The following is an 18,973-nucleotide window of genomic DNA, read 5'->3' on the forward strand; positions in this document are numbered from 1 at the left end:
CTTGAGTTGGTCTCTCTCTGGGTGAATGAGAGAAACCAACCCTTGTTTTGGGGCTTTTATCGTGACTGTGAAGATCTTATCTTCTATCACCACATAACATCCTGCTCAGGAAATCTTTTCACTAGAGAGAACTTGAGCTGGGTTGTTTGCAGAGAATAACTAGCAGGCAAAAATTGTCAGGGCTTGAGTCAGAACGGGTTCCCTGCAGGCAGCCTTGCTTGTACTTGCTTTTGATCACTCAACTGGATGCCTCTGGCTGGAGGTAAGGGCTGGAGACCGGAGCTGTGCCCTTCTGCTGGTGGTCTTGGGTCAGCATGTACCCTTTGGGAGGGAGCCGTGCAGTGCTGGGCTTGGAAGGGAGGAGGAGGAGGAGGCAGTTGGGACCCTTCACAGGGAGGGTGAGTCAGCAGCAAATTCATACGCTCCAGGTGTCAACTGGTGCCTGTTGGGACAGATGCCATGCAAGAGGAGGCGGTGGTTACTGAAAGCCCCGTGTGCACGCGTGTGCCTGGTGTTTGCTCAATACCTGTGGATATTTTGCATCAAAACCACTATGTGTCTGTGTGATGCTCTGTGCATCACACACATACAGTCTCAATTCCCAGATGGTGGTTGTGCTTGATCTTGAAAAGAAGAGAGCAGCATGGGGAAGGGGTCTTGCTAAAGCCTCCCTTCCCTCAAACCATCCTGCTGAAGCTGGTGCAGGAGCTCTGTGGGAACCAGAGGGGATGCATCTGCCATTGGCCCTGGAGGAGAAACAAATGAAGACGTTCATTTTGGGTGCAGCGGGAATCCTTTAGGGCAGGGAGCCCAGTTCATACTTCAAGATTGTTTCATACTCACCCTGCTTTGGCTTCTCCACTTATCTGAAGGAGGAGGTAAAGGTTTCCATGCAGAGATGGGGTCTAGAAACTACAGCGGTGGGATGCTGGAGGCATCTCCCTTTCGGGAATGTGTTGGCAGGGGCAGGAGCAATGTAGGGCTCCTTCATGTTGTGGCCAGAGCCCTGGAGGGATGCGCAGCACTACTCTGGGCTACTCTGTGGGCTGACCTCGAGGCTAGGGGGAATCAGGTGAACTCCCATTTCTTATGAGCTCAATATTGCATTGGGAATCTCCTGCACGGAGCCTGTGCTGTCTATCCTGGCCACTGAGGTCTGAGGTTTGACACGTTTGAGAGTGATGAAATGAGAGTGAAACGGGGTTGCTAGAGAAAATGGAAAACACCTTAGCCTTGGAGGGGGAGCCATATGATGTCAGAATCAAACTACAGTATTCAATTCTATCTCTCCCAAACCCCTTCTAGTCCCAGTGGTATGCACAGATTGGGGCAATTGGATACCTGGCAGAGGTGGAGGTTACCCTGTGCGGGCTCTTTGGGATGCTGTGTGGACACACAGATCTACTCTTGGGATTGCTGTGGCTACTTGGACCGGGGGAGGAGGAAGGCTTCCCATCTCGGGGCACTCAGTGCTGGGTCCGGCCGGCTGGTGCAAGCCCCTGCATGCCCTGGGCTACAGCTCAGCCAAGCTGCCCCGGGGGTGCCTCCACGCCCAGCTCCACCCACAGACACTATTGAGGACTAGGGACCAAATTTAACCCTAGAGGGCTTCTTCTCTGTCTGGATCGAGTTTCTTTCCACCACCCTCATTTTCTACCCCTTGCTTGAAACCCCCCCTCCATCCAAAACCAGCCCTACACCTTGGGTGGCCAGGCTACAATTTCTGGAGTTCTTGAACCTAAAAGGCTCACCCTTACACACCTCTTCTCTGCAGGCAGAGCTGGGGAGGCTGCGCCCTGCCAGGAGAGACACCCCCCCCCCCCAACACTTGCCCGGGCAGGGCACCCCCTTCCCCCGCCGGTCTGTCGGGAGGTGAAGCCGGGTGCGTTTCGGAAGAGAAGTCGCTGGGAAGCCACATCCTTCCGGAGATCAGCTCCAGCCCGGGGCTGCGGAAAGGGGGGAGAAAGACGGGACACAGGCAAAGAAAAACTCTTCCCCGGCTCCCCCAAGTGAGGAGTGGCTGGAGGGTCTCAGAAACCGGGAGAGACCAAGGGGGCGAGGAGTCACCCCGCCCCGCCGGTGAGTGCCACCGGGGCGAGCAGGGCTGGGCCGGGCTCGGCTCTCCATTGCCCGGGAGCTTGCCGGTTCCCTCCCAGCCTGCTGGAGGAGGGAGGGAGGGAGGGAAGGTGCAGCGGGGTGTGGAGAGCGCTTCAGCCACACCTGCCGGGGCGGCGAGACGGGCGGCGGTGCGGAGCGGGGCGCGGAGCGGAGCACAGCCCGCCCGGCGGCGGGGATGGCGGGTAAGGGGCGAACCCTCGGCCGGGAGCGGGGCACGGGCGCGTCTCCCCGCGCCTTGCGGAGCCCTCGGGGGCGGCTCAGCTCTGCTGTGTCTCCCCTCTCCCGCGGAGGCTCCGTCGGCATCGCCCCGGGGCGGTGGGGGGCGTGGGTTTCGCGCGGGCTCTGAGGTCGGGTGGTGGTGGTGGGGTTGTTTGCTCCGCTTCTCTTTCCCAGCCAGCTGCTCAGGGCTGGCCTCCAGCTCGCCGTTCCTCGAAGGGCGCCTTCGGGCTGGCCCAAAGGGGAAGCGCTGTGAGCCCCCTGACCCTCCGGCTGGAGGGGCCGCGGCGGGCGGGAGGAGGGGTGCCGGCTCCCAGACCCCTCTGCCCTCACTCTCTCTGCCGAGCCTGCCTGCCGAGAAGCTGGTGGCTGCTTGCGCAGCCGGCTTGGGCTTCTTGGAGAAGAAACTGATTCAAAGGCATAAATCTGCTGCCGAGGAGCGGAGCTCAAAACAGCGCAACTTCTGTGAGCTGCTGTTGCGTCCTCCTCCTGCACACTTGTGTGTCTGTGGCAAGCCAGTCTGTCCCAAATGAGAGACATCGGTTTCCCCAAGAAAAGCAGTTTGTTTCCTTTAGTCAACCTAGGACAATCCAGATCTGTATCGGTATTTAGGCTCCTAAGCCCTTTGGTGCTGGAAATCAGACACTTGAGTATCTTTTGTGGATTCAACAATTCTCTTTTCCTATTATCCTTCATCCATAGCCTCCCATATTTCTACTTGGATGATTAACTTCTGCACAGCTCGCTCAGCCATCCTCCTTGCTGTGCTAGTTGGCTGTCTGAAATGGCATGATATCATTTTCACTACAAGAAAGAAAAAAACAAAACCCAAAGAAAAGAAAAAAGAGTGGGAGATTTTCTTCACTCTGCCTTCATGCAACATGAACCTCTAAGCTGCCCCTAGGGATGTTTGTGTGGCTGGGGTAGGAGAGCTGGACTTGATACCAGCACCAGAGCGGCAGGTAATGGTGCACCGTGGGGAGGAGAGAGAGCTTCTAGGCGTCAGAAGATCTTTGCTGTGCTTTGCCTTGCCAGCTAAAAGGATTTGTGCTGGCCTGTGAAGCAGATTTTATTTCTCAAGTGAAAATAGATAATGCTGGTTGAGTTGATACACAGCTGGGAAGAGAGCTCCTTGCGCACACCTGCTCCATCACAGCTTGTAGGACTTAATGGAGCAGGTTCACCACAGCTCTAAGGGTTTTTGGTCCATTGACTTCAGGGGGTCCGTCTTGCTTTATTTGGTTGACAGAGGGATTGCCTTGTTGCTACCTGTTTCCAGGGCTCCACACGGATGAGTGGAATATAGATGGAAGATACGCTTCTGCAATTCCCCAGTACCTATAGCCAAGGTGCTCATTGGGATGGTGCCACTGAGAACTTCAATTTGGTCACCGATGCTTTAGGCATGCACAGGGCAAATGGATCCCCAGGGAAACCCTCCTCTCCAACCCCAGTATGAGAAAGCATGTCCCAGGCTATGAAAACTCTTGTCCTGAGAGTTTCCTGTTCTCAGGGATGGGGAAAAAGGGAAGGTGTGTGATGATCAGGGGGATTTAAGAGTGCTTTAGGAATGAAGATAACATCTTCCCTAGACTTCCTACTGTGTATGCTCCAATCTCCTTTATGCACCACTGCCTTCTGCCTCCTGCATATCTAAGGCACTCAAGATGGACACTCAAGATCCTGCTGGGCCGATTTGTATGTAAAATGGCTTCTGATGTATCTGAGTCCCATTTGTAAGACTACCAAAGCGTTTGTAGGATTATACCTCAACTCGTGTTCTCCCATGCCTACTCATGCCTTTTGCCTTGTGCTTCTCCGTCATTCCTCAGACCTTCCCTTTTCTCCTCCCAGCCCTGGAGAATGCCCCTCTCCAAGCCTGCAGCCTCTTGGAGCAGGAGGAGGAAGAGGACACTATCTGGGAGAAGATTGAGAGCGCACGGCACCAGCTGACCCGCTCCCTGAACCCTGCGAAGCTCACCCCATACCTGCGCCAGTGCCGCGTGATAGATGAGCAGGATGAGGAGGAGGTGCTGAACTCATGCCGATTCCCTTGCAAAAGCAACCAGACAGGTGGGAGAAAGCACGAACTTGCAGTTATGTGGGCTGGGTTTGTGGGGGACAACCTGGTTTGAACACGCAGTAGATGCTGCCCATCATGTGGTGCTGTGGCCTCCTGGTTCCTCTCACCGCAGTGCTACTCTGGCTTTGTTGTCCTCTGAGATGCTCTGTAGCCAGACCTCCCTCTTGTCTTCTGTGGGCCTCCCTCTGGGTGCACGCACACCTCAAGCCATTCTTGTTCTTGTGGATGGACGCAGAAACAGTGGAGATGCTATTTCATATGGCATCAGCTAAACAGCTGGTCTGTGCTGCTTTCTTTCTGGTTTGCAGGGAGTTCATCCTTGCTCTTTATCCCTTCTTCCAGGTTACCTGATGGACATCCTCCGGCGCCGTGGGAAGCGAGGCTATGAAGCCTTCCTGGAGTCTTTAGAGTTTTACTACCCAGAGCACTACACCCGGTTGACAGGGAGGGAGCCAGCCCAGCGCTGCTCTATGATCCTGGGTAGGGGCAGCACCCTGTCCCCCCTTCAGCTGCTGCTCACATGGGAAGGGCCGGAAATTTGTGCATTTGCATGTATGAAGCCTTGTATGTGAGGAACCCCAACAGCTCTGTGCTCTGGATCTGGAAGGGAGGGGGCCATATGTATGTGTGTGACAGACCGTGGTGCTGTAAGCCTGGGACAAGAAAGGCTGCAAACCCACAGGAGAGCTTGGCACCCCTTGATGGAAAACAGAGCATTGGGTTGCTTTTTTGGGGGTTACCGTTGTCTCAGCAGCCATGACCTGATTCTCATTTGTCTCCTCCCAGACGAGGAAGGCCCTGAGGGACTAACTCAGTTCCTGATGATGGAGGTGAAGAAGGTGAGGGCTCAGCGGAAGGAGCACCTGCTGAAGGAGCACCAGCTCCAGGTGAAGAACCAGGCATTGGAGCAAGAGCAGGCCCGGCTGGAGCAGCAGCTGCAGGAGCTCCTGAAGGTGCGGGAGCGTTACCAGCAGCTGAGAGAGGAGTGGGACACCAACAGCGTGGAGTTGCTGAGGCTGAAGGACGAGAACTACATGATGGCCATGCGCTACGCGCAGCTCTGCGAGGAGAAGAACATGGCTGTGCTGCGGAGCCGGGACCTGCAGCTGGTGGTATGGCCCTGGGGAGTGTGAGAATTGGTGCTGGGAGGTGGTGGGGGTCTGATGGCTGAGAGGGATACATGTGGATGTCCATGTGTGGTGGCCCATGAGCGTGAAGGAGCTGATGGCATGGCCCCCAATGTGTGTTGGGGTGTGTGCCCCTGCTCTTGATGGGGAGCGTGTCCTGAACAGGGCAGAGGGTCCAAGTCATGGGCATTGTGTGGGAGAGTTGCTGCTGCCCTGGGGCAACTGGAGATAAGTCACCAGCTCCTGTGGCAGCTGCAGATACATCACCTAGAGGAGCCAGAACCAACTCCTCAGAGCTGCTGCCAGGGCGATGTGTTCCCCAACATCTCTTGGCTCTCAGCCTGGCCCTTGGTACACAGAGATGCCCTGTCTGCTCCTGCACATGCTTTGCTGCCCTGTGCTGCCTGCCCTGCTGATGGGCAAGTACCTGCACTGCGTCCAGGCAGCACAGGCACGCAGCAGGCAGCTGATCCTCTCAAGCTGCCCGTTTGTATTTACTCCTTCCCTGGGAAAGGGCTTGCATTTCCCTCTTTCTGGAGAGGATGGTGGCCGTGCAGCCACCGGCACATGGGGTGCTGGGTGCGTACGTGCTGCCTGGAGCTGCCCAGCCCTCCCCACCGCTCATAGCAGTGTTTTGGCCCAGACTCTGTCACTGCCCCCGCTCCCGCCGCTCCCCACCGCCTCCTCATCTCTCTCATGACGTTTGGAAGACTCATGCCGCATACCTGAAGGAATCTGTGATACCGCACTCCAGCTGCCAAGCTCTCAGCTCTAGCAAACATGCGCCCATTTCCTGCTTGGGCAAGGACAGCCCTGCCTTCAGCCTATTAATAACTTGGTTTCCTCAGTGCTCTGCTGCCTCCTGGCATTGCCCCTGCTAGTCTGGGCCTGGACCTTGCACACAGCCCTGTAGTTGCCTTTCGTTCCTCATCCTGCTCTGCCAGCCCTGGAATCCTCCCCTACCTTTTATCTGGTGTCACTGCCAATGCCAGCTCCCCTGGGCCTCCTCTGAGCAGGGAGGAGAATCGCTTGTGGGTGACTGTGGGGTGGAGGAATCCCCCTGGAAGCAAGGTGGGCCACCAAGTCCTAGCCTGCCTTCTCCTCTTTGCTCCAGAGTCCAGATGTGACTGGTCTCCGAAAGTCATTCTAGGTCTTTTGGGCAGATTTTCAGAAGTAATCCAGTTCTCCTTGGCAATTTTGGCAGTGCTGCTTAGTGCTCAGTGGCTTTGATGGCTTTCCCCTGCCTTGTTTTCTCTCAGAGCCTTACCTGACTATGAAACGGGTTCTCTGATAAACCTCATCAGTCATCATAGGTCTGTGAGGACCTTCCTTACTCCTAAAAGTAGCTGACCTCCTCTGTCTCCAGTGGCATGTTGGTGGAGGAGTGTGAGAGCAGGCCAGGGTGTGATGGTGCATCTGTGGTTCCCTGCAGCCTCCAGCGGCTTGAACCTCAAATGCTTCCCAGGCCAGAGGTGGCCTCCCCACACTGAATAGACTCCAGTGGATTTTTCTGCTGGGAATTTGTTTCTCAGCTATTCTAGGAGCCGGGAAGCCTTTGAGAGACTCACAGCTGACCCTGGCAGTGCACCAGAGATCCCTGGTCCACCCGTGGTCAAGGCCAGCTGCACTGAGGATGCACCAAGAGAGGATTCTGAGACTAAATGTGCTTATGCAAGTGCATCTACCTCCTTTGCCCTGCAGGGAAAAGCTTTTGCGTGCAGCTGGGCTAACCTCTGCCCAACGGTAGGATAGTCCTTCACGTGGTTGCCCAGCCCTCGCATTCTTTGCCTCCGAACCCTTCTTTTGCCCAGCATCCTTTCTGCTTCACCTTCCTGCTAAGGCAGAGGTGCAGGGCCATTTGTGTCAGACTGTGTTTCCTCCCTGGGTTGCAGGTGGACCAGCTGAAATACAAAGTGACAAGCCTAGAGGAGGAGTGCAGCCTGCTGCGGAAACAGGCGTCTGCGCCGCCCCAGCGAGAGGTGGAGGAGCGGGGCCACCCCGACGCCGTGTCCGAGCTGTGGGCTGAGAACCAGCGGCTCACGGCATCACTGCAGGAGCTGCAGGGCATGTTACAGGTACCCAACAGGGCAGGGAAGGCTCCAAGTCACCTCCTGGTCTGATGCACCCGCCGTGCTGGTGACATGGGCGCTGGAAAGATGGGGGAAATCAGGGTTCCTTTGAGCATATTGCTTGGCTGTGATGAGCGCCATTGCTTCCGGGTCTGGGCAGTGACAGGTCCTTGTTTCCAGCTCAGTGGGTTTTGGATGTGCTCACAAGTGTGACTTTGTGCCTTGGAGTGCACAGTAGATTAATGCAGGAGTGATGATGGCAGTTGTGCCAGTCTACCTCTCACTGCCCTGGTCTGGTGCCCCCTTGGTGCTTGTGGTGCAGTGATGGTACCCTCTCACCTCCTAGACACCCGGTGAGGGCCCAGCACCAGGCTCTGAGCAGATCCTGCTGGACATCCTGGAGCACGACTGGAAGGAGGCCCAAGACGACCGGCAGGATCTCTGCCAGAAACTCAACTCCCTGCAGAATGAGCTGCAGTGGGCCGAAGAGCTGAGGGATAAGGTAGAGCATCCATCACTGCCCCCGGCCCTGCACACTGAGCAGGGCCTGAAAGAGAGGGGAGGGAAGGGGCTGGAAAGCCACAGCTGTCGCTTCCAGGAGGGCTAATGCTCGCTGCTTGCTGTTGTCAGTACCTCCAGGAGGTGGAAGATCTGCAGCTGAAATACCGGACGCTGCAGAAGGACTGTGATCTCTACAAGCATCGTATGAACACAGTGCTGCTGCAGCTGGAGGAGATCGAAAAAGAGCGGGACCAGGTGAACCGCTCTCCCCCTTAGTTCTCCACCTCCCAGCAGGACCAGGGCTTTTGCCTCTGCTCTGAATACCCCCTCCTTCCCCAGTGGATATTATCCATCCGTGGCAGGGTGGGAGGTGGGGATTAGTAGTGCGATTCTCTGCTTTATCTCACTCCCAGCCTGGCTCCTTGCAGGCAATCCAGAGCCGCGACGGGGTGCAGCTACAATACTCCCAGAGCCTGATTGAGAAGGACCAGTACCGCAAACGCGTGCGGGCCCTGGAGGAGGAGAGGGACGAGCTCCTCAGCAAGCTGAGCCAGGCAGAAGGGCTGAACAGCACACTGGAGGCACAGCTGCAGCGGTGCCAAGGCAGCCGCAGCCTGGGCAAGGTGAGGGTGGCTAGAGAGAAGGGGGAACAGAGATGGGAGAGGGGTCAGGACTGATTTCTGGGGGATGCAATGGGATGATGGAGTCCCTTCTCTCCCAGATGTGCAGCTCTTCCTACTCCCTCTGCTCCAACCTCAGCAGCACCTGGAGCCTCATAGACAACCCTACCAGCTTTACAAGTGGACTTGTGGATGCCCTGGGGGTTTCTGCTATCCCATTCCCAGGGGATTCGTCCATTCAGAGCATGGTGAGCACTCAACCATGAGAGGCTGACCCTCAGCTGAGGGCAGTGGGGACCCACACTGCTCAAGAAGGGCACAGGGACATTGGAGTGGGCTGATTGTGGGCCTGTGACTTGGTGGAAGACAGGGCATGAGGCGGTGCATAAGGTGGGAGCAGATACCAGGTGTGAAGCTCTCTTCTCTTGGTTTCTGACAAACCAGCCAATGCTGCACCAAAGTGTGTGGCACTCAGCTGGGTGGGAAAGAGGAGTAAATGAAACTCTTAATCCTATATGATACCCTAGAGATCAACAGACCCATGTTAGATGTTATCCTCCCCAAAAAGCTGTTTAATCTACACATGCTGGGGGAGAAATCCCAGCTTTTTCGAATGATGTAGCAACATAGTTTTGCTTTTAATGGAGCCAGGTTCTTACCAATTTCCCTTTGACTCTTGGAGCTGTCATCCTAGAGTACCCTAAAGTGGGTAGTCCTACAGGTTCCTCACACCTCTGGGTGTGCGGTGGCTAAAAGTGAGATACAATGACGAGACTGGATATTCGCTTCATCTATGACCACTCCCATAGCTTGTACATGCAAAGAGATGGGATGCAGTGTCATCTGTCCTTGGAAAAACAAGGTGCCCCTGGGTGTTTGGAGGAACATGGATGATCTTTGAAGAGGCATGTGGTACCCCAGGAGCTGTCTGCAACCTAGCCCAAAGGGAAGGGAGAGGTAGTGCTGGGTGTTGGTGTTAGCAGGCATCTCTCTTTCACTCTGCCCAAGGAGGTGACTCCCGACAGCGAGAAGGATATCAACCGCCTTTCCACTTTCCCCTTCCCCCCTTGCATCGGCTCCATCCTCCGGCGGCAGCGAGAAGACAGATGCATGCCCTACAAAAGGTGATTACTGGGGGCTGCTTGAGGCTGTGTCTCCTCCGTGGGGGTTGTGGGGACCAGGGAGAGTAGGCTGGCAGGAGAGGGGGGAGCTTGGAGTGGAGACTGAGAGGGGGAAGGCTAGCGGGAGGCTGCATGGTGGCTGGGGGGTGGGGGAAGGCTGTGGGGATGGGATTGAGAACGGGATGCAAACAGGCTTTGGAAAAATTTCTGCCTCACAGCTCACCTTTGTGTCTCCTTTGTAGCTTGTCCTGTGGCTCCTTTAGCAGCATTGAAGATGCAACAGGTACCAGGGTGGGGAGTTTCTCCAAAGGGCTTAGCTAAAAAGAAGTGGTGGCTGGGTTGGACAATGGACCCTGTCTCATGTCTTTGGTTTGTGCAGCTCACTGCAAGGGCTCTGCACCCGTAGCAGGGTGCTATGAATCCATATGTCCCACCACCTTCTACACCAGGCACAGTGGCTGGAAAAGCTGGCTTTTTCTCTGCAGAACAGGTAGCTATTCACATCAGCTCTGTTTAATTCATAGAGAGCTGTTTTGAAGGAGAACTTGATGTAGAGTTGGAGGAGTAGGTAGCAGAAGAAAGAAATGCCTTCACCCTGGGGTTTTATTGGTTTGAGTGATGGATTGTAAACTGGAACAGGTTGCCCAGAGGAGTTATGGGTGCCTCATCCCTGGAAGTGTTGAAGGCCAGGTTGGATGAGGCTTTGAGCAACCTGGTCTAGTGGAAAGTGTCCCTGCCCATGGCAGAGGGAATGGAACTAGATGATCTTTAAGGTCCCTTCCAACCCAAACTGTTCTATGATTCTATGAAATCTGGAGTGGAGTTCCTGATGCTGGCAAGTCCTGTGGTGGGTGCTGCTGGCTGATCTTTGGGCACATCCAGGTGTCCCTGGCTGCTGCTGCCTTCTGACCTGATGAAGGTCATGTTGATGATGGGAGTGAAGATTTGCTTATTCTCGGGTGACATGGGAAACCCTTTCCAGGAGGGTGACTGTTCAAAGCCTCCCTGCAGCCTCAATTTCTCAGTCAGATGTTAGAAAATGCCCAGGAGGAGGGTGACAAACCCTTGCCACCCCAAGAATGTGAGCTCCTTGCAGCACTCGGAGAGGTGATGTGCCCTCTCTTTCCCTCTTACTCTCTTTCCTAGGCAGTGGTTTTGCTAGCGCCTCGCTTGGGGCCTTCTCCTCTTCTTCCAGCAGCACCTATGCCAGGGTGAAGTCGGAGATCTGCTTGTCCATGCTTCCCAGCCACGAGGAGATCACTAGGAGGTGACTGCTGCTCACTGAGCTGGGCACTCTGAGCTGGCTGCTCAGGGAGATGTTTCATGGCACTGGGGAACCATGTTTGGGAAACCCTTCCTTTCTGCCTCCTCCCTTGTGGGCTCTTTCTCACTAGTGGGAGAGAAGAAAAATGAAGATCCCATAGTCCTTGCTTCCTAGCAGGACCTCAGGTTTTTTGTGCTGTCTAATATGTTGTGGCAGGGTTGGGGATGTTGCCCTGGGCTGGACACACATCTGTCTAGGTATGGAGAGGACCCAGAGAGACCAGCTTGGCTTTGGTGTTGGGGCTGGTGGGGTAGAATGGGTCATGGGGGTTCATAAGCTCTGTGTGTGCCCTGGTGATGGCTGTGAATTGTGAGCTCTGTACCGCAGAGCTCAGTGCGATAAAGACCCTGTAGCTGGACACAAGGCATGGGGGACTGGTTCTTAGAAAAGACAGTGAACTTCAGTTGCTGGACTTGATGTTTCTCCTTGACAGGTCGCTGGTGGTACAGCTCACTAGCAGGGGTCACCCTAGCAACCCCTCACCACAGGAGAAGAGGCTTGGAGCAGACATCTCCATCCTTGGAGGGAACAGGACAGGGATTTACGTCCAGTGGGTTAAGCCAGGCTCACGGGTCGAGAATGCAGGACTCAGGGAAGGGTGCCGGCTCATTGAGGTGAGTCTGGGAATGGGCTCGCTTTGTGGGTTTGCAAGGCACCTGGGATGATGCAAGGAGTGTGGAGTGATCTCCAGTGCAAGCTGACCTCTACCCAGCTTGAAGTCCACCTCCATTTCTCTTGTTTCCCAGAACTGCTCTCTGCCTAGAGCTCTATGCAGCGCAGACACGCAGCCAGGTCACATTTACCTGTGCATGTAAAATTGCTGAGACCTCCTGAAATGCTGCCTTCAGCCGTGAGGGGAGAAACAAAAAGGAGTCACACCGATTAAGATGGCGGTGTGGCTGTATGTCCCTGGAGTTGTCTGTCACCTTGCAGTATTTCACAGCAGTTTGCATCCTGCATCCTGCACGTGCCCGTAGCGAAGCGATCGATTCTGGAGTGAGATTTCTCGGGCCTTTGTGACCCTTCCGAGCTATAGAGAATAATTGCTCTGAAGAAAGCTCCCAGAGGGAGGAAAGGGTATTTGATTTGGCAAGAACAACACCACTTGAAATACAGCTACGCTACTTGAATTAATATCCCACCTGTAACTGAAAATAAACCAGCTCTCCCACCCCGGCTCCCACACGCGTTCATGCACGCGCATTTGCTTTCACAGCAGTCCGGCATCCGGACTGGGTGGTGGCTGGCAGCAGGTATATCGGAGGCAGAGGAGGGAACCAGAGGCAGACTGAGGATGCCTCGTCCTCAGGCAGAGCTTTCCCTGGGCCTGCCTTGCTGTGTAGCATCTTGTGTAACTCTAATGGGTGAGGTGGCTGGGGGGGAGCCTGCTCTTCCAGCCCCTGGGTCTAATGGCCTTGGGTCCTTGCTAGCTGAAGGTGCCATTGCTGAAGGAAGAGGTGCTTTCCCTGGAGAACTGCACGCGGGAGGTCGCCTACCTGAGCCTGCTGCATTGGGATGAGCCCTCCAGTCTTGTCTTTCAGCTGGACCTGGAAGGTAAGGCCCTGGCAGCTGGGTCTCCTTTGAGCCTGAGCTCTCTGCCTCTCTTTCCAGAACCCCCACCCAGCCCTGGAGGTAAATCTCAGTTATTGTCTCTCCTCTCCTGTTTGGTCCTAGGCCACCATGTGTGACACAGGGGTTGGCCGTAGCTCCGGTAGCTTTCCCTGTCTGGTGTGACATGTGCATCCTCTGAGTTACAAGATGGAGGTACAGACCTTCTGTCTGTTTGCCTCCTCTGCACCCCTGACCCCAATCCATAGCATCACAGCTGTGCTGGGGACTTGCCTATCTTGTCGGTGATGGTGGTCTCCTGTATCCCCACTGGTGACCTATATCTCTTGCTTCAGGATACCAGCCTCTGCGGGAAGCCTTAGAAGAAGGGAAGAAGTTTTCTGGAGACTCATTCTATGTACGCACCAACTTGTCCCTCCTGGAGTCATCAGACCCTTACGCACTGTGCGTCAAGTGTCGGGAGATCCTCCACGTCACGGACACCATGCACAAAGGGAGGCTGGAGTGGTACTGTTCCCGCGTCGATCCCTTGACCATGCGGGACCTTGACAAGGGGACAGTGCCCAACTACAGCAGGTAACCAGGGTGAGGGAAAAGGTGGGGAGGGTACCTGGGGTACCTGCCCCATTTGTCTGTGGTCATCATCCCCTAGGAATCCTGAGTGGTGTGGGCTGGCCTCTTGATAGTGTGGGTTGTCCGAGGCATGGAGGATCAGTGCAGTAGTGTTTGGGTGTCCTTAAGAGACTGAGAGGCTGAGCGAGGGCTTTGATATGCCTATGCTTCAGCAGGTCTCTCCTGATGTGGGATTTGATGAATTGGGTCACAGCAGGCTACGGTCCCTGAGGGCTCTAGAGTTGCTTGAGTGCAACCTCTCTGTCTTTTCAGGGCTCACCAGCTTTTGAAGAGCCAGGAGAAGGGCCAGATGCCTGGGCAACAGAGGGGCCACAGAAATAATGTAAGCCAAAGACACCAGCAATGAGACCCCCGTGTGTGTGCCCATGGCCACCCCACCACCTCAGCACGCAATCTGCACCTCTCTGTTGGTAAACCAACTCGTATAGAAGTGGCAGCTGGGTTAGCAAACAGAGCATGGGCTTATAGCCCAGGCAGTATTACTGCCCCCTCCCCACTTCCCAGACTGAATCTGATGGGCAGCAGACATGGTCCCATGCTTTTTGTATGTGTGCTCCATCCCCTTTGCCAGCAGGTGTTCTACAGTCAGCTCTGCGTGTGTGTGAAATGGTCTATGCTCTCAGCCTTATTGCCCTCACTTTCTCCTTAGCTAAAGAAACGTGCCTTAGACCAACTGCGTCTGGTGAAATCCAAATCACAGAGGAGCCCAGAACAGCCCCCTCAGCAGCTGTGGCTAGACCCCTGCTCAGGTGAGCTCTTTACCCCTGCACCTGCCCCATCACCCTTGGAGACCCAGTCGTCTGATGTCTGGGATGCCTCAGCCTCTTTGCCCAGGATCCGTCTTATAACCCTGCTAATGTTTTTGGGAAGCCTGTACTCTTTTCCTAGACTTTATGGGGTTTTCCATTGCTTGTGCGCTTCTTGGGGTCATCTAACTTTTTGTGGAGAATAAACTGGTGTGTAACACAAGGGAGTCCAAGGAAATGGGCAAGGCAGGCTGTGGCCGGGGTATCTGCCTGTGGGTGAGCGTTTTACCCAGGATAGGATCTCTCCTGGGACATAAGATGGTTGGTAGGTGCCTTCATGAGTCAAGATAAGGGGATGGTACAGGAAGGAGAGGATGGTTTGTGGGCTAGTGGCAGCCTCATCTCCCGTGTTCTCACCTTTGGCTTTCTCTTCTTCATTCCTGTCTTCCAGACTCGGACATGAGCCTGAAGCCTTACAGCCTGGTGCGCCCTGTGGTGGTCAAGACACCTCGTCCTGTGGTGCTGTCACCTAACTGCATTGTGCCACGGCTCATCAGGAACCTGCTGGACCTGCCCAGCTCTCGCATGGACTTCCACGTGTGCCCAGCAGGTAGGCAGCAATGAGTGGTTGACATGTCCGAGGCTGTTTTAGGAGCCTGTGGCTGAATGCGGTAAAGTACACAAGTCTCCTACTTCCCAAGGCTGCTTTCCCCTTTTGCTTCCTGCCACTTCTTAGCCATATGATGGGAAGCTAAGATGTTGCTCAAGGAGGTCACTTCTGCAGAGGCCTTGGTCAGTCCAATTCAGGGAAGAGGAGCTCTTAGTCCTGGAATTATGAGATGTGGTCTCATGGGATTCTTGGAGAGGACACGAGATGTCTCTTCAGCAGATGAGTGTGGGAGTCTCTCAAGTCTTCCTAAACAATACCCCTTGACAGGTCACCTTTTTGGACTGAGTGTCTGCAAGATATTTCCTCCTATTTTTAACTCTGTCCTGTCGCTTTGGCCCACAGCCCTTCTTCCTTCTGGTCTCCTGGGGTATGGGGATCCTCTCTCTTCCCTTGAGTGGGTGGCGATGTCATTGCCTTGCTGCTCTGAGTGGCTCTTCCCAGAGATGAAGCCCCGGCTGAGGTGGGATCTGCAGGATGACTTCCTGCCCAGGGACAAGAGGATCCAGACTTAGTGCTGTCGTCCTCTCCCTTCCACTGGCAGCATGAAGCTGACACACTGCTGCAGACGCTGCTGGGGAAAGGGCTTTTCACCCATAGAGAATTTTTACAAAGGACAACTTTTCCTCTGTCTTTCCTCCCTTCTCCATCTCTCTGTTTTCCCTGTGTTTAGAGTTCTCCCTTTGCCAACTGCAGGACTGAAGAGCAAGTCGGCCTATTTTCTGGGGGAGGTGGCGATGGAGGTATCGAAGAAAATCTGGTTTGCTGAAGAAGGATGGCTCTACAAATTTTGGCTGCCAAGCTCCTTATCTGAATGACTTGGCCATATATCCTGCCCTACTGAGCCCTCTGCAGGGTCCTCCTCACATTGCATGGGGACATGCTTCAAAGCCACCACTGTGGTTGGGGACTTTACACCAAGGGCAAACCCTCTATTCTCCCCTGTCAGTTTTGCTTGTTTTGAGGGAGGGAAGGTGATTCAGGAGCCCCCAGCCATTTCTCTTTCCTTCGCCGCCTGTATTTTCCCTTGATGAACTCCCCAGACAGTGCAAAGTTCATGTGAGCCAGCCCAGATTCCACAGGAGCCTGCTGCCCCCTAAGGAAGCAGATGGCTTTGGGGGATCCAGCTCTACCTGGGAAGTACCTGTGCAACCAGGCAGAGGTAGCAGAGGATGCCCAGCCAGCCTGGGGCTTGGAAGAGCTGCAACACACTCTGGACCCAGTTCCAAACATGCCTTCTCCTAAATACATTATTTCTATCTTAGGGCTCCTAGAAGCCTTGTTGGTTCCCTGCTCATGTTTCAGGGGCAGCGTGGGCAGCTGCCAAGGGCAGCACAGTCAGCAGGTAAAGCCCAGTGCCTGCTTCAGCCACGCTGGGCTGCGGAGCCTGTGGCTCCCAAGTGAGGTCTCTGTGGGTGTGTGTTGTGTCATCTTCTGTTGGGAGTTACCAGGGGCACCTGTTAGTCATTGCTTCGACTGCTCCAGACCTCACTGTCCTGCCAGTTCTGCCCCCAGTTCTCTGTTTCACATCACCTCTCTGCTGCTCCCCTGCTTGGTGTTGGCTCGGCTGTGGGGTGCTGTCCTTCTGCCTCTGAGCAGGGGGAGGTGTCTCAGGCTGCCACCAACAAAAGGAGGTTCAACTTGTCCCTCATCTTCCTCCCACTCCAAGATGCACACTCCTCTTGCTGCCCCAGCCCTGCCGCTCACTGGGAGCCATCTACGAGCCCATGCAGCTCACAAACACTCCAGAAAACCTACCTGGCAAAATAAAGTGATTATTTTTCTGCCATGGACAGAGGGTGAGACAGTGTGGTAGTGGGGAAGGGAGGATAATGGCTGTGAGCTGCTTAGGCTGCTACGGTACTGCAACCCAAGTGCTGCTCTTGCTCTGTGAGGTGTCTTCGGCTGTGATACCTTGCTTGTTCTTTACGCAGAAAGCTGCAGGAGATCCATGCCAACGTGTAATGTTGTATAATTAGACTTGCTCTCCAGAATCCATAAACACTGAATTCAATAAGCATTAGCGGGCAGCAAACGTGCAGGATCTGAGGTAGAAAGTACGTGCAAGAGGGAGAAGGGGCTGACCTCTCCCTTTCCATATCTCCTCTTGGCTCGCAGAGAAGCTGGCAGAAGGGGATCCCAGCGCAACCCACGCTCAGGAGCACCCTGTGTCTAGAACTGTCCCCCAGGACCGGAGGGAGAGTGGGCGAATCCGCATGATCCGGGAGGCTATGGAGAAGGTGCTGAGCTGTTTGGTGTGGGGAGAGAGGGCCAGGATGGGGCACCACGTTCAGATTGGAGAAGAGCAGGGGACAACTGAGAGGGGGAAGAGGTAGGGTGGTGTGGTGATAGAGAAGGAGCTGCTTGCTTGGGGGCTGTGTAATTTGGAGGATGTTTTAGGTCTAGGTGCTGGGTTGTTGAGCAGCAGATATGGTCTTTTTCCTGAGTCTCTGTTAAGCTCAGGTGAAAGAAACATCAACTGGGGATTCGGGGGGAAAGCGATGGGAAATGCCTTACGCAGAAGCAACCTCCCTGCTCTCACGTTCCTCGTCTTCACCAAAGCGGCAAAAGCTCTGCTCAGGGCAGACGGAGAAACATGGGGCTGTGGGTTGCAAGATGACAAAGGGGATGTGAAGATGGGCTTTGGCTGAGCGACGGGTCCAGTGGCCTCCTGGCTTGGGTTGGCAGTGATGGAGTGGGTGACCCTGCCCTTTAATTTTCCCCTTCCCTCTTGGTACTGTCCATAAATCCCACATTTAATGGAATTACTATTGGAAAAGCAATGATATTTCACAATATGGGGTTTGATTTAACCTAACTGTCAGGGGCTGGTGTTATTTTTTCTCCATTTAAATCAGTAAATCTGTTCAATTTCCCTTCCAGAATAAACACTGCCTGCTAGAGCTGGGAGTTCAGAGTGTGAGGGATCTAATTAAAAGTGAAATATACCCCATCGTTATCCATGTCGAGGTCACCGAGAAGAACGTTAGAGGACTCAGGTAAGAAAAGATGGAGTGGCATGGATGAAGGGTATCGTGGGAGGAGAGAGAAGCCCTTGTCTCTGTTCAGAGGAAGGGACAAGGATTGGGGTGAGAGCACTTGCTGTGTGTGTATTGGGGTTGGCCGCTGTGAGGGTAAAAAGGATGGGAAAATTGCCTTTGTCTACGTCTGAGGGAGTTCCTGGGTATTTTTGCCACCCTGTGTCTCTATGCCAAGGGTAATTCTCGTCCCTGTGTTTTCCCCAGGAGCTTGCTGGGGAAGGCGGGCCAGCGGGACTCAGAGGTGCTGAAGGTGTGCCGCGCTGGGGAGCAGGCTCTCCACACTCTGCCATGCTCCTGGGCCCGCGTGGAGCCTCATGCCTGGAACCACACTGAGGAGCTGCCCAAGGTGGTTCGGGGATGCATCTTCCAGGAACAAACTCGCCCACTGTGGATTGAGGAGGGTGATGACTGAGGCGGGGGTAGCAGAGCAGGCAGGCACTGCCAACTACTGAGCCCAAGAGATGTTCTCAGAGGTCCCTGCCTCCCCAGGCTCCTCCAGGTAGCATGTCCTTCCTTCCTGAGGGGATACCAGCAGCAGAGGTGCCCAGGGGTAGCCTCTCTGGTCCCCTTGAGGCCACCAAAAGCCAAGGAGTAACACATGCTGCCTTTTCCATCTGAGCTATCGGTATTTTATTGGAGAGACCTCTTCTACTGTCGTGGTGAAAACCGCCCTAGTGGGCTGTTCCCCATCACCTTGGGCTGCCCTTGTCTCTGGTATGTGGTCACATTGCCAGATGGGAAACATAGGGGAACTGTATGGGATCAGGCTGTGTAGGAGCATATTTCACACACATTTGAAGCCCTTCTCCCATCACCTCCGTCTCCCCTGCCCTGCAGCACTTTGTGCTCCAGGTCCCCTCTTCCCCTGTTTCTACCTCGCCTCTGGCCCCATGGCGCAAGGAGCACAGCTTGTGTACCAATGCCTCTCCGCGGCTGGAGTGACACTAAGCTTGCAACAAACCCTTGTTTTATAGGAGCTGTACTCTTTATTGCTTGTAAATTATTAATGGAGCCTTTTATTGGCAAACCACACATAAAGGAGAATTAAATACCATTCATAATGGGAACGGGTGGCAGGCTATGGGCTTGTGTGTTACTGGGGAGGTTCGAGTGATGCACAACGAGGTAATTTTCTGCT

General features: G+C 54.6%; 1 protein-coding gene across 1 annotated transcript; it reads left to right on the top strand.

Moving 5' to 3' along the window:
* Positions 1 to 2,293: 2,293 nt before the first annotated feature.
* CARD10 (caspase recruitment domain family member 10) lies at positions 2,294 to 18,247 on the top strand. Its single transcript, XM_086610744.1, is given in 22 exon segments — positions 2,294 to 2,300; positions 4,076 to 4,162; positions 4,165 to 4,407; positions 4,760 to 4,897; positions 5,204 to 5,529; positions 7,437 to 7,619; positions 7,960 to 8,115; positions 8,244 to 8,369; positions 8,543 to 8,737; positions 8,836 to 8,982; positions 9,743 to 9,858; positions 10,098 to 10,138; positions 11,002 to 11,122; positions 11,613 to 11,793; positions 12,610 to 12,733; positions 13,084 to 13,324; positions 13,634 to 13,703; positions 14,031 to 14,130; positions 14,579 to 14,737; positions 16,913 to 17,034; positions 17,678 to 17,793; positions 18,040 to 18,247. Coding segments are annotated over 22 exon segments (3,207 nt in total).
* Positions 18,248 to 18,973: the final 726 nt, after the last annotated feature.

The sequence above is a fragment of the Tauraco erythrolophus genome, chromosome 4 (genome assembly GCF_009769465.1).
Source record: "Tauraco erythrolophus isolate bTauEry1 chromosome 4, bTauEry1.pri, whole genome shotgun sequence".
Classification (NCBI taxonomy): Eukaryota; Metazoa; Chordata; class Aves; order Musophagiformes; family Musophagidae; genus Tauraco; species Tauraco erythrolophus.